Source organism: Panthera onca, chromosome D3, assembly GCF_046562875.1.
Source record: "Panthera onca isolate mPanOnc1 chromosome D3, mPanOnc1 haplotype 2, whole genome shotgun sequence".
In the NCBI taxonomy this organism is placed as follows: Eukaryota; Metazoa; Chordata; class Mammalia; order Carnivora; family Felidae; genus Panthera; species Panthera onca.
In genome coordinates this window covers 17,622,919-17,636,304 of record NC_138350.1, presented here as the reverse complement: position 1 = coordinate 17,636,304, position 13,386 = coordinate 17,622,919, and the positions used below count along the sequence as shown (strand labels likewise).

At 46.5% G+C, this 13,386-nt stretch overlaps 1 protein-coding gene across 2 annotated transcripts in view; it reads right to left on the bottom strand.

Moving 5' to 3' along the window:
- Positions 1 to 2,046: 2,046 nt before the first annotated feature.
- The window catches only part of ANKRD13A (ankyrin repeat domain 13A), a 33,333-nt gene continuing 21,993 nt past the window's right edge, over positions 2,047 to 13,386 (bottom strand). The window contains exons 7-15 of one of the 2 annotated variants that reach the window (XM_060612544.3): positions 13,169 to 13,235; positions 11,720 to 11,801; positions 10,816 to 10,877; positions 9,763 to 9,893; positions 9,096 to 9,253; positions 8,271 to 8,384; positions 6,441 to 6,601; positions 4,822 to 4,889; positions 2,047 to 4,104 (exon numbers count right to left, since the gene is read on the bottom strand). In XM_060612544.3, the coding sequence (XP_060468527.3) occupies positions 3,909 to 4,104; positions 4,822 to 4,889; positions 6,441 to 6,601; positions 8,271 to 8,384; positions 9,096 to 9,253; positions 9,763 to 9,893; positions 10,816 to 10,877; positions 11,720 to 11,801; positions 13,169 to 13,235 (1,039 nt within the window). In that variant the 3' untranslated portion in view covers positions 2,047 to 3,908. The other variant, XM_060612545.3, reaches the window with a different exon arrangement.

Sequence of the window (13,386 nt, the reverse complement as noted above, 5' to 3'; positions counted from 1 at the left end):
CCCAGAAGTGCACACCCCCACCTCATCTGGAGCGCCGTTTTGACATGCTGCCTAAAAATGTGTAACAATTTTTTGGATTTTAAAGGGAAACAGTAAAAACTTGGTAGGCCCAGGGTGCCTGGGTGGCTCCGTTGGTTAAGCATCCGACTCTTGATCTTGGCTCCAGTCATGATCTCACGGTTCGTGGGTTTGAGCCCCACATTGGGCACTGCACTGGTGACGCAGAGCCTGCTTGGGATTCTGTCTCTCCCTCTTTCTACCCCTTCCCTGCTTGCACATTCTGTCTCTAAATAAATAAAATTAAACAAACAAAAAAAGAACTTGGTAGGCCCATAAACCTTGTAACCTGCTGTTTGTTTGTTCAGTGATCCCTAGGCAGGTTACAGTAGGATCATGTTCCGGTTTTCTGAAACAATCTTGCAATAGTTCTTCCACATACAAACCCAAACCTAGCCTACACCTTCATTCCAACATTACCATCTGTTCAGTATGAGACTGCAAGCTAAAGTTAGAGGGTAATCTTTATCGCAAGAGGCTTATTACAGAGTAAGGATACAAATTTCAATTCTGGGGGAGAGTGAATTTTACCCAAAACATTCATGCACGAGAGACTGACCACTAGTCCTTTACATGGAATTATTTTACCTTCATCTCTGGTTATACAGGGTGGGGAGGTAGCCCAGACCTCCCAAACTGAACAGTGCCCTGAATACCTACCGTATACCCAGATGAGCAACGTTCACTTCCTTTATACCAATCATAAAAATGATCTCTTAGTAAACAGTAATTTTATTTAAAAAAAAATTTTAACGTTTGTTTATTTTTGAGAGAGAGAGAGAGGAGACACAGAATTCAAAGCAGTCTCCAGCTCTGAGCTGTCAGCACAGAGCCCGATGCAGAGCTCGAACCCATGAACCGTGAGATGATGACCTGAGCCGAAGTCAGACGCTTAACTGAGCCACCCAGGCGCCCCTCATCTCAACTTCCTTTAAAATGGAGATTACTAAATCTGCAAGCGCTGCTCGGGATTTAGGGACTCTGGAAGACTTAGGAGTGTATTACATTTTTTCCAGCTGGACCTCAATCTTAAACCCACACATTTCCAGGCACAGGCCTCGTGTGGATTCTGAAGCCCTTCACGGCACTGCACATAGTCCCGTGGGGCTGCTGTCATGCACTTTGTCTTTGAGGTCTTCCACGTTCAGCAGGAAAGTGGTGGTTTGGCAAGTCCCTGTCCCCTGGTGTCATGTACACACTTAGCTTCCTCAACAGATCCCTCACGTTACGCGTGCTCCGGGCACAGAGTGTCGAGCACTTTGTTGTACTTAGCTCCTAGCACTGTCTTACGTGCAGAAGTTGCTCGGCCGGGCCCCCTAAGCTTTAATGAACCTAAAGGTAAAGAAACCGTTAGTCTTTTAATTAAATAATCCAGCTACTGCCTCTCATGACTGACGACTAAGTTTTCTTCATGGTGTCCCTACCCCCACAACCCCTCCCCCCCCCAGCTCAGTGTTATTTTACCCCCAAAAGCAGAGCAGCTCCTTCACATCTTCTGGGAAACACCAAGGCCTCGTTTCTGGAACCCAAACATTTTTTGCCGGTCACTGCCCTTTTTTTGTTTTAATCGCAACATAATTAGGTGTAGGATAAACCTGGAAGCCCCCACCCTCACCTCAACTTGTGAGGACAGCCTCATGAAGCATTTCAGCTTCAGAGGGGAGAGCGGATTCATTCGGTCACATGAGTGATCTGATGTCAGCCTGGCTCCCCGCGCTCCTCGAGGGCCGGCCATCTCCGGCAGGCGGACTGGGGTCTGGCAGCAGCCCCGGCACCAGCTGGCTTTTTAGTTTACTTCTGAAATGAGTAGAACTCGGTGTGTGGACCGTACGACCCGGGCGGGAAGGCTGGGAGGGGCAGGTCACCTTTGTCACATACTCTTGAGTATCGCAAGGCATCCTCGTGCTCCGGTCACGTACGTAACAGGAAGTGGGAGCGACCAGAGAAACCGTGTGAAAAGGAAAAAAAAGACGCCAAGGCGGTCTAGGATATCGTACGAGCACCCTCTTGGGAAGCAATCTTTATTTGCATTTTACGAGAGTGGACACGTAAATGAAACACGCTGCAACGGTGGACACACGCTCAGTCCCTTTTTAACTGACTTCCTGGGGAGCCCAGGACCTCAGGAAGCACAACAATGGAATGCAAACACGGAAATTACTGATGATTCACCGCAGTGAGTAAACGACGTGGCCTAACTGCAGCTATTCCCAAGAAGCGTCTTCACGCAGGGAAAACGCTAGGTGAACGGGAGTGCCAAGCTGGGTCTTTGAAACGAATGTGACACTGCAGTACACTGGCCTTGTGTGCAAAGAATCTTGGCCGGACCGTGACAGACAAGGCAGATGGTTATGTGGAATCAAAAGCACGGTTCTTTGTGGCTAAGAACGTTTTACTGGCAACGCTCACTGTAGGATACAGACGTTCACTCTAGCAGTAGTCTATGTCTCCCTTCCGATCCCTAAAGGAGCGCAACAGATAGGAAATAGATGCAGAACGAAGGGGGCTGTTGTCTACCAGGGCATTTCAGTGCAGCCTGTGGGGACGAAGAGGCGGGCCAGAGGGACGGTGCCCTCATCTCTGTTCCCCTGGCTTCTTCCGTTGTGTTGTGCGATGGTTATTTACAGAAGGGTCAGATAAAATCGTTAACTACTAAAGGTATCCAAAAGAGGCCTGAGAAAAATCTGGTTAAAATGTATAACCTTGTATTGCTACTGATGGGAGGAGTTGTTTTTATATCTTTTAAAAATAATAAAAAGATTCTGTTAAAAAATATATTTATCCAGAAAGATGCTGACTTGAACTCTAAAAAGCGATGCGGAGTCATCATTTTCCCTTTGGAACACAGAGCTACTCTTCTAACTGCAAGTCTACCCCTTCCTCTGTAGTGAGCCCAGGCCCGCGGGGGGGCCGTCCTAGGCCTCGACGTGGAAATCTTTCACGAGGGAGGGTGTGGAACACACCTGGTTTTGGTTCTGGGCTGTCCCGCTGTGTTGGCCAGCCTGCCCCATTCAACAACAAGCCTCAGGCTCTCCTAGCTGCTCCTTGGATTAGCTGCCTTGGATTTAGCCTGGAAGATCCTGCTCTCAAAGGAACCGCCTTTATAAATTCAACTCAGACCCCTCAGTAAGTGGAGTGAGGTGGTTTGAAACTATTGGTAATTTTTAAGGCTAAGGCAACATCCGTGGTCATTTGTATATCCTAATGTGATGCAAATAGCCCTAATCTAAAACCTGTCCTGTACATGTCTCCTCTTTAACTTTAGCTGGGGGTGGAAGGAATGGACGAAGGTGGAGAAGGAGGAGGAACAGTGATAGTGTCCTAGAAACCCTGTATAAAGGTAAAAACAAAAGAGTAGATCGGCACAGATTATCCATTTCTTTGGTGAACTGTAAAGAAGCGTCTCATAAATTCTCATAAACCACGCTCTAAAAAGGCTGCTGCTCTCATATATAAAAGCACCCTGACTCTGCAATAACTTGTTTTGTTATCACTCCTTGGTAAAAAGTAATCTACAAACTCGCGGGGATTGGGGTTTTTGTCTAAAGCTGGTAGTAAAAACGTGACCTGCAAGCCAATACAGCTAATGGAAAGTGACGATGCTCTCCTCCCCTTAGCCTGGAGATGGGGCCTGCCGGTCCCCAGCCCCTTTCCAGGGGGAGGGTCGTGGGTGGGCCCGGGAGCCCCTGGTCTTGCACCTCTGAGTAAAGAAAGGGCAGCTGCTGTCTGCCACATACGTGCGAGGCTGCGAGGCGCAGGCCCTCAGCCCCGGGGCACTGGTGACGCAGCACTGGCGCGCAGCTCGCGTGCAGCCCAGAACCTCCGCTGGGCGCGGCCGTGGGCACAAAGGTCTATTTGTCAGTCAGAGACAGCTGTAAGACCTGCTGGAGCTCCGCCTCCTCCTCCCGCAGCCGGAGCTCCCGCTCCTCCAGCTCTTTGGCAGAGAGCTCCATGGCCAGCTGCAAGTCGCTGTCAAAACGGCTTGTCTCGCTCATAGCACCAGGGCACAGGCCTTCTGTGCTGGTGAGGAGGCTCTCCTGGATGGCCCTGCGGTAGAAGGAAGAGGGGGAGGAAGACCGATCAGCAGCAGCATCTACAGTTGACCGCTCACCGAGAGGACCCCACGCCAGGGACCTGATCGGCACTGCACGTGCACCGTGCCATTCAATCCCACAGAACCCTGGAGGCGTGGGTGCCGTGGACAGGGGAGAAGCCCAAGGCGCAGAGAGGTAAAGAAACCTGCCCGAGATCACCCAGCTACTAAGTGATGGGGTGAGGAATGGCACTTGATCTCTTAAAGCAAAACCCAAGTTCTTCAACAGGCTTTCGTTTCTGCCTGGAGTATGTGAAAATACTTACAGAATAAAGGTTTCCAGTGTCTACCACCCCCTCCTTTAAAAAGATAATCTACTTGTGTCTGTAGCTGTTCCCCAAAGCCTCATCATTTTTAAAATCGTATAAACTTCCCACGGAGGGTTTCTCAGACCCTGTGTAATCATACATTCTTTGTAGAAGATCAGACCGATCAAAAAGCCATTAACTAGGCACCTTTCTGCCAATGGCACTGGCCTGGGACTAGTCCACAAACAACTCTATCAACGGTTCCTGGAAACAAGGCTACCAAGCGTTTAGAACTACTTTAGCGAGCAACTGCCACAAGAAGAAGCAGAAGAGCCAACTCTCAAGTCTCTCCTGCCAGGCAGGATGCTGGCACCAAGTGCCTATGTCCACCTGGGTGTAATCACTAAGAGTCATGCCAGTCACCTCTCAAACTGGGCGTCATAGGCATATGTCTGGTTGATCCCTCCATTCGAAGCTGGTCCTGAAAGTTCCTACAAAAAACAAATGTGATGGACATGAATACCTCCTAGAAGGAACAGGTGTCGTACCGATTAGGAAATGGAAGTGGCAAGAACAAAACTGGAAATGTTGACATGCCCATTATTGGTGGCACTGTGCGAAAAACGAACAGGGACTTGGGTCATCTCAAAAACGACACCTAACTGTCAGGTGGTATATGGTATGCTGCTGTGATGAACACCACAGCCTCTCATACTTGACACAAAACAGTCTATCAGAACAGCTCTGGGCAAAGTTTAAATGAACAAAGCAGACAACTCCTTTAAGCAAGGTGACACTACCTAATTCAATATTTGTCATCTTTGACTCTGGCTACTCCCCTTTGCAAAATTTATGCTCAACAAAGGTTTATGCAGGCATTAGGGGGGAAAATAAGCTCACTATTTGAGGGGAAGGAGAGCGTACTGGACTGACCGTGATGTCCAGGCACTGAGTCTTCTCCCAGGAGGCCTCACAAAGGGAATATGCTGGCCGTGGGTGTGGTCCTTGGCCCAGCAGCAACTGAATGGTTCTAAGAATGGAGCCATGGGAAATGGACGTGGGTAGGGCTCACACTGCCCAGTCTCTGAGTCTCCAGAATAAAACCAGAATGCCAAAAATCTGAGCTTGGACACTGGAGCGTTGAGAGGGTGCCCCTCTCAAAGCTTAGCCGACCTGTGAGTGCGGGGGCTGGGGCCGCTTCACCACGGAATTTCCACTCTGCAAACATGCTGGACGAATGATGGAAGGAAACAAACAAACCAACAGACAGACAGGCTCCCGGAGCCCAGGACACGCCAAAAGGTGGTGGAAACAGAAGCAGTCCGGACCCCAGCAGTGTCAAGGAGAGCCACGGGGGGGCAGGGATGGAAGGACTTGATGTTGGGCGAGGGGACCACACTGTCGGGATGGAAGGACTGATGTTGGGCGAGGAGACCTGGGGAAAGACTCACCTGAAAAGACAGAGGGCAAGTGTTCTCATGCTGGTCTGCCCTATCCTTAGCTCCACCCTTAGCTAGGCACTCTGCCAGAGTTTGGGATTATGCCCCTTACAATGCAATAAAACATTTGAGCAAAAAACAAAATTTAACAAAGAACCAGCCACTGTTTTCATCACACACTTACTGAGCGGCCACAACAGTGTGACTGGTCTGCCATGGGAAGAAAGCTGGGATTTAAATCCACATGCAGTCTTATGAGACCTACCAACACATGGACGATATTCCAGAAAAAGTACAATGATGTGAACTGGCATGGACTTACAGTTTCAGTACTAGAAACTTAGCACACTCCATCTGACAAATACATGGTTATTGGCTGCATGGGTGAACCTGGAAGGAAAGTCTATCAGGAGACATCCTGTGAATGCTCCTGACGGGGGCTGTGCAGATGGTGTCATGTAAGATGCTTTTGTGGAAGACCAGGTGCAGAAAATATCTCTGTAAATACCGTGACTACACCAAACTCGTTATGTAGGGTGAGTCTTCTGAGTTAGCTAAAACTGGAAACCTCCCCTTCCCTGCCATTTGTTCTGATAAAGGCACCTGGCTCCTGCTGGACTCCAGTAAACTCTGCTGGATGGCAAACTGCATTATCTCGTAATCTTCGTCTTGTAAATGCACATTTCTGCCATTGTCTTGAACGTGATAAGATTCCGGGATTTCAAAAACAGACTGATCAACCTCAAAGTTTGTGACCTGGGAAGCTGAAACACAAGGGGTGACAGTCCGGTGCCTGAATCAGTAAAATGAAGTTCCATTTTACGTTTATAATTTAAAATTTAAAAAAATTGTTTTTAATGTTTATTCACCCTTGAGAGACAGAAACAGAGCGTGAGTGGGGGAAGGGCAGAGAGAGAGAGGGAGACACCGAATCTGAAGCAGGCTCCAGGCTCTGAGCTGTCAGCACAGAGCCCGACACGGGGCTTGAACCCACAGACTGTGAGATTGTGACCTGAGCTGAAGTTGGACTCAACTGACTGAGCCACCTAGGCACCCCCGTTTATAATTTAAAATTTATAAAAACATTTTCAGTTAAAAAAATGAGAGAATTAAAATGATTAAAATCAAGGCTTGCTATTATGTGAGAGATTTTGAGAAAGAAAAACCTTGACAGAGAAAAGTACCAAAATACCGCCTTTTTGTTTTTTTAATTTTAGTAATAAAATTAACTCATAGTCAAGAAAAATAAAGATTTCTCTCTCTCTCTCCACCCTCTTTCTCTTATTTCCAAAGTCCAGAGGTAACCAGTGTTTACTTGTATGTCTTTTGAGGAATGCAGTGCATATATGTGTATACTCAGTCACATCAAGATCTCTTTGTATTTTTTCCTTTTTATGAAATATGGTAAACACATGAAAAAAGTATAGGTCTGTAAACTAAAATAAAAAGATAATAACATGTCTATGTATCCCTCAACTAGCCCAAGACACAGAACACTATTTTTTACACAGTGAAAAAAAACAAAAACGAAAACAAATTGTTATGTTTCTATAAACTATCAATGAGTAACTAGAAAATAAAATTGAGTAAATAATCCATTTACAGTAGCATCCAAAAGAATTTGGATGGAAGGTAAGGGAGCCTAAGGAAATTTTGGGGGGTAACAGAATTATTCTACATCTTGATTGTGGTGGTGGTTACATGGGTACACACGTTTGTTAAAATGAACTAGGGGCACTGAACTAGGGGCACCTGAGTGGCTAGTTGAGCTTCCAACTCTTGATTTTGGCTTAGGTCATGATCCCAGGGTTGTTGAGGTTGTGCCCCTCATCAGGCTCTGCACTGACAGCGCAGAACCTGACTGGGATTCTCTCTACCCCTCCCCAACTCACTTTCCCTCAAAATAAGTAAATAAACTGTAAAATACATAAACTAAGGGCAGCTGGGTGGCTCATTCAGTTAAGCGTTGACTTTGGCTCAGGTCATGATCTTGAAGTTCTTGAGTTTGAGCCCTGCATCGGGCTTTCTGCTGTCAGCACAGAGCCAACTTTGGATCTGCCCTTCTCTCTCCACCCCTCTCCCGCTTATGCTCTCTCTCTCTCAAAAATAAAATAAAATATACATTTTTAAAAAATGCACTGAACTGTCACACTTAAAGTGGGAGCATTCATACACCTCAATAAAGTTGGGTCTTAGGACTATGCTGTCTTTTTAATACAAGTGGGGTCATATTCTACAAGTTGTTTTTTCACGCACTCTAAATGAAATCTAAACTTTTCTCTCATTCAGAGCAGAGATCTACTTCATAAGACACTCCAATGTCAAAGTGAATAATTAGTTTATAATAACTGAATATGTGTGTGTGTGTGTGTGTGTGTGTGTGTGTGTGTGTGTGTGTGTGTTTTAAATCACAAAGCCCCAACTTTTCTTTACCTGAATCCACCTGGGTCCCCTCCACATTCTGAGATCCAGTTTCTTCAGCAGTGCTACAGCCATTAACGTTTCCAAATGTAATCCGTGCATTTAAGACATGAAACAAAGGAATTTCTAACAAAATAAAAGCTTTTATAAATAAACTTCATGCGAATAATAACAGTAGCCATCATTTTCTGAGTGCTTACAGTGCTAGTAAATACTTTTTATAAGTCAATGTCAAATACTTTTTATAAGTAGGACTTCCCTAACATAACAACCCTCCCCGATATACAGATGGGGAAACTGAGATTCAGAGAGGTTAAGCAACTTTTCCTAGATCACAGTGAATAAGTGGTTGAGCCGGCATTGAACAATGTGTCACAAATATGCAACTGTCCAAAATTTAAGTTCCTTACAAGTTGTATGTGTTATAGATGGTGTTAGGCATTCCAGTGCGGGCCCTAAAACATACTGATGGTGTCCACGGTCTTCCTCAAGAAACTATCTGATCTGATGCTTAACTTAAGTAAGGTTTGACATGAAAACAATGAAGGTGTCACATTTTTGTGCCTTTTTACATCTGTTAGCATCATCGGTAAATAGAAGTGGTGGCTGGGGGATCTAATTCTGACATGCAAAAGAACCAAGAACCATGACACTTCTCCAGCCGTGGTAAGCGAGAGGGTAACTGTGGCCTGCTCCATCAGGTCTGCTACCTTTGCCTGATCATTTGATCAGCTGCCGCCTGCTACCTTTGCCTCAAATGCTCCGAAGCCCGGAAGCACATCCTGTCACCCACAAAAGCCTACAGATGCTCCGGGGTTTCCAGATGGTAGACGGTACCTATCTTGACAGGAAATCCAGGTGGGAACTCCAGCTTGATGAAATCTCTGAGCCGCGCAAAGTGAGCGCTAGTTCGGGCCATGAGGTCAATGATGGGGACGACCTGCTCCACGAGGGACAACGGAAAGTCCTCGCACATCCACAGCATCGCTTTAAACCTGCGGGACCGACCGACACAAGGCTGAGGCCGTCGTCCCCAGAGAAATGGGACCGCTTCTACGCAGCCAGCTAGACACCACCAGCTTCCTCACTGCCCCGTCTGCCCAGTCACCGTACTTCTCTTAATGCGGAGCAGGGAAGGGGCGAGACCCGTGAAGAATGCAGATCACCGTGCAATCTGGCAATCAGGAGAAACGGCCTGCCCTGTGACCTCCCCCTGCAGCAGTATGAATTGACTGAAGAAGCTGACAGCTGGTGCGATCATTTCATTTGATCAGCTGAAGCTTGTTGGCAGCAAAAAACACAAGGAATTCTTACATCCCATCTCTATTCTATTTAGAGAAGGGCTTAATAAGAAGATGGGTAATCTACTGTTAGCTTTTATCAGGTGAAGTAACTTCAAATTATGTTTAAAGGAAGGGGACACAAAAATGACAACAGGACACCAGGAAACAGCAGAACTTCTGAGACAAGAATCTGTAAGCTGAAAATGGCCGCTGAGTCTTACTTTTGCGTTCTAATCGTGAGCTCCTTCGGCCTTCCGATGTCCCGGTCTTTCAGATCAAACTCTTCATTAAAGTATTCATCCGGCGTGATGGCCGTGGGGTTGTTGGCGGTGGCACACTCTGTGGTGAGGTCCTGCCGAGCCAGAACTCGGGGGAATTAGAAATGCCAAATGGTGCTCCCAAGTGGAGGCCTACAGCACTCAGCCTCTGAGGCGGACACGTTAACCAACTACAGATCAGGAAGTTCGAGTCATTTCCTCTCCCCTTTTCTTTCAGTGACTGCGCTGAAAATCTATAAAGGCATTATGTAGCAAGCCTAATGGGTTTCCCCGTGTCAAAACATTTCTCCGCTCTCCTTTGCATTTTTATCTCCTGATTATAGAAACAGAGAAAGAAATATCTGACAGCATGGAAGATCTGGAAGGCATGGGAGTTTAAGTTCCACATCTGTCATGCTCTCGCTCAGGACACTGGAAAGGGAATCTCATTTCTCTGACCCTCTGCGATCGACTGTACCAACTTCATGTAGTTAGAAAGGATCAAGTCAGAAAATGTCTGTGAAGGCACTCGGTTGAAATAAAAAGTCCTGAATCCTGTTTAAGTTTACAGATGAGAAGGCACCTTCTACAGTCACAACCCTCCTCTAAAATTTTTACCTGCAAGATTCATCTAATTCTCTTCTGAATTTTTTTTTCAACGTTTTTTATTTATTTTTGGGACAGAGAGACAGAGCATGAACGGGGGAGGGGCAGAGAGAGAGAGGGAGACACAGAATCGGAAACAGGCTCCAGGCTCCGAGCCATCAGCCCAGAGCCTGACGCAGGGCTCGAACTCACGGACCGCGAGATCGTGACCTGGCTGAAGTCGGACGCTTAACCGACTGCGCCACCCAGGCGCCCCTCTAATTCTCTTCTAAAAGAGTATCTCGAGTTCTGGCTTGGGAGCGCTCTTCAGCATTGCAGCCAGAGTGGCCTGTTCAGGATTCAGTAAATGCCATCGCGGCACAGAAAAGTCATGTCCTTTGTTGAACCTGAGAACTCGCTGCTTCCACTTACCCCTTGAGCACCAAACTGGTGTTCCACGGTTCCCAGCAAAGACTCCAGGGGGTTCCTGTCCGCTACAGAAGGGGGGAAAGGTTTAATGTCTAATATTATACCTTACTTGTGACTACAGAAAGAGATTCTCATGCTATCTTAAAGTTTTGGATCCCAGCCACCTACATCAGGAAGTCCATTTATGGATAGGGTGGCAAAATCATCCACAGTCAACCATCGGCTAATTTATCCCTTATAGGACATACTTTTTATCAGGGTCTCTAACCTAGATGAACAACAGCTACAAGAAGTAAAGCAGAAAAGCAGCAAGAGTTTGGATTCAGGAGTGAGGCTGACTGGGCCGCAGGGTCCTTATCTGTCAAACCAGAGTCCTGGTGGCAGTGGGGGCGGCAAACAGTAACTGAGCGCTGGCCTCACTGAGGGACCGTCTCAAAGGTTTGCGTGAGGGAGCTCATCTCATCCTCCCAAGCACTGCCGTTTCACTGCTGAGGGACCTGAGCCACAGAGGGTGCAGGTAACTTCACAAGGCCACAAGACTGGCCACCGGTGGGGCTGTGCGAGAACAACCACGTATTGGCAATGCTTTGGCTCACAGCCCCGGTTCTGTCCAAATCTTTCACGGTGAGAGTTTGGACTAAATCACTCATTCTGGTGAGAACTAGTCTCCGATATCCTTAACTACCTTCCCTGCCTTCTTGTTTCTTCGGCAACGATTCGCCTGAATGGCTTTAACTCCCCTTGAAGCTAACTACAGGTAATACCTTCAAGAACAGGTCAGTCTAAAGGAGACTTTTGTAAAAAGGAAGTTAGGGCGAGGATTAGCCTGACCTGATCATGTTAACCCCCAAAATGAACGAAACCAACAAAGGCTCTCTCTAGCCTAAGGAAAAGCGGGGAGAATTACCTTTGTATCTCTTTTTTTCTTCCTCGGTCAGGTGTTCTGTCCGGATTTTGGTTATCACACTCACATTGTTTACTGTGTAAACCTTGGGAAACGTGTGCAAAAGAAAACAGTGACACAGGGAATCAAAACTCAAAAAATAAGCATAGCAAGAGCAAGAATGCTGAAGCCAAAAAATAAATAAAGAAAAGAAAAAAAAAATTCCAGCAAAATAAAAATGAGAAATGGTTGACAATCATTAGGATCCCTCCGAGAAAATATACAAGCTAATCAACTTAGAAATGCATCAGCAACTACTTGGCATCTCTGACAGTTTTAAAGACCGAGGAGTAAACGGGGCAGGGACGGGCTGCATCTCCCTGCCTGCCCTTTGTGTTGCTAATCGCTCTCAAACAAATGTCCTGATGTTGAGGCCTCCCAGCTGGATTTCTAGCGCTAAGGCACCCAAACTGGCCCCACGTACTTCTCTGCTGATTTGTGGCGATCTTATAATAGGACGGACTTAGACAGCCATCTGCTGGGCAGAAGGAAAACGGAATGAACACAAGGTTCTCTCTACCTGTGAGGCTTCAGAGGAAACCAGCGAGTCACTACTTAAAAGGGATTCCATCGATGGACAAAAAATTATTTTCACCGCCAGAGTGAATGCTCTGTTGTCAAGGCTGACTGAGAAATTTGGGGGTCTGGAAGATCAAATCTCACGGTAAACAGAGAATTAGCTGTATGCCATACGTGGATTCCCAACGTTCAAAGACTGAGGAAGCAGTGGAACGACTATGTCTAAATGTGTCTCGCTGAGCATGACGTAAGCCTCTTTGCCCCCTCCGAGGTCACCAGAGGATCCTGCGGCACCGCACTCCGGCACGGGAGCCATCAGTCCCTGCTGTACTGCAGGGCTAACGAAAGGCCAGGAGACAGAGGCGTCCCAGCTAACAAGATGCCAGATGACTCGACTGACAGTTGTCTGCACTATGACAACTACGTTCTTAATGCACTGATGTCATGTAAGTGGGTGTCAGGCCACTGGGTCCAATTAGGCTGACTACGAAAATGGAGGCTCATTAAAGCTACTTTACTTTTTTTTTTTTTTTTAACCCACTCAGGTTATTAAAAAAAAAAAAAAAAAGATCAACATGCAGGTTTCAGTCTAATCCTTTCTTTTTCTGCTTAAAGAATTAAAGGAACAGTCACTCCTCTGGGGACAACTGGCACCCGGGTTCATTTCTCTACGACATAGTTTCTCTTTTGGCATACCTAGGGACCTCCTCAGGACATGCGAGCCCATTTTCTGCACATCAGATCAGATACAAATCCACGTGAGAGACACTAAGCAGCATTTTTTCCCCCAGAGCATCTCCACGGCACAGATGCATGAAAAAATCTGAACAGACTCCTCATTTGCATAGAAGCTAAATAGCTATATTAAATCTTATTTTAAGAGTTTCCTTTTACCTTTGCTTCGTAACCATTAACAACTTCTGCTTTATCTGTCCTCCAGCCCCAGAATCCGGATTTAGTTCTGATAAAAAGTGAACACCACAAATTTCTACATGTACAATATGCCATTCAGATTTATCCCTGCAGCCTTTACAGTTTATTTCCCCCAGCTTAAGTTGGTGAAGGACACTTGGAGATTACGGTCCTATTGTCCACAAAAGGATGCTCTCAGT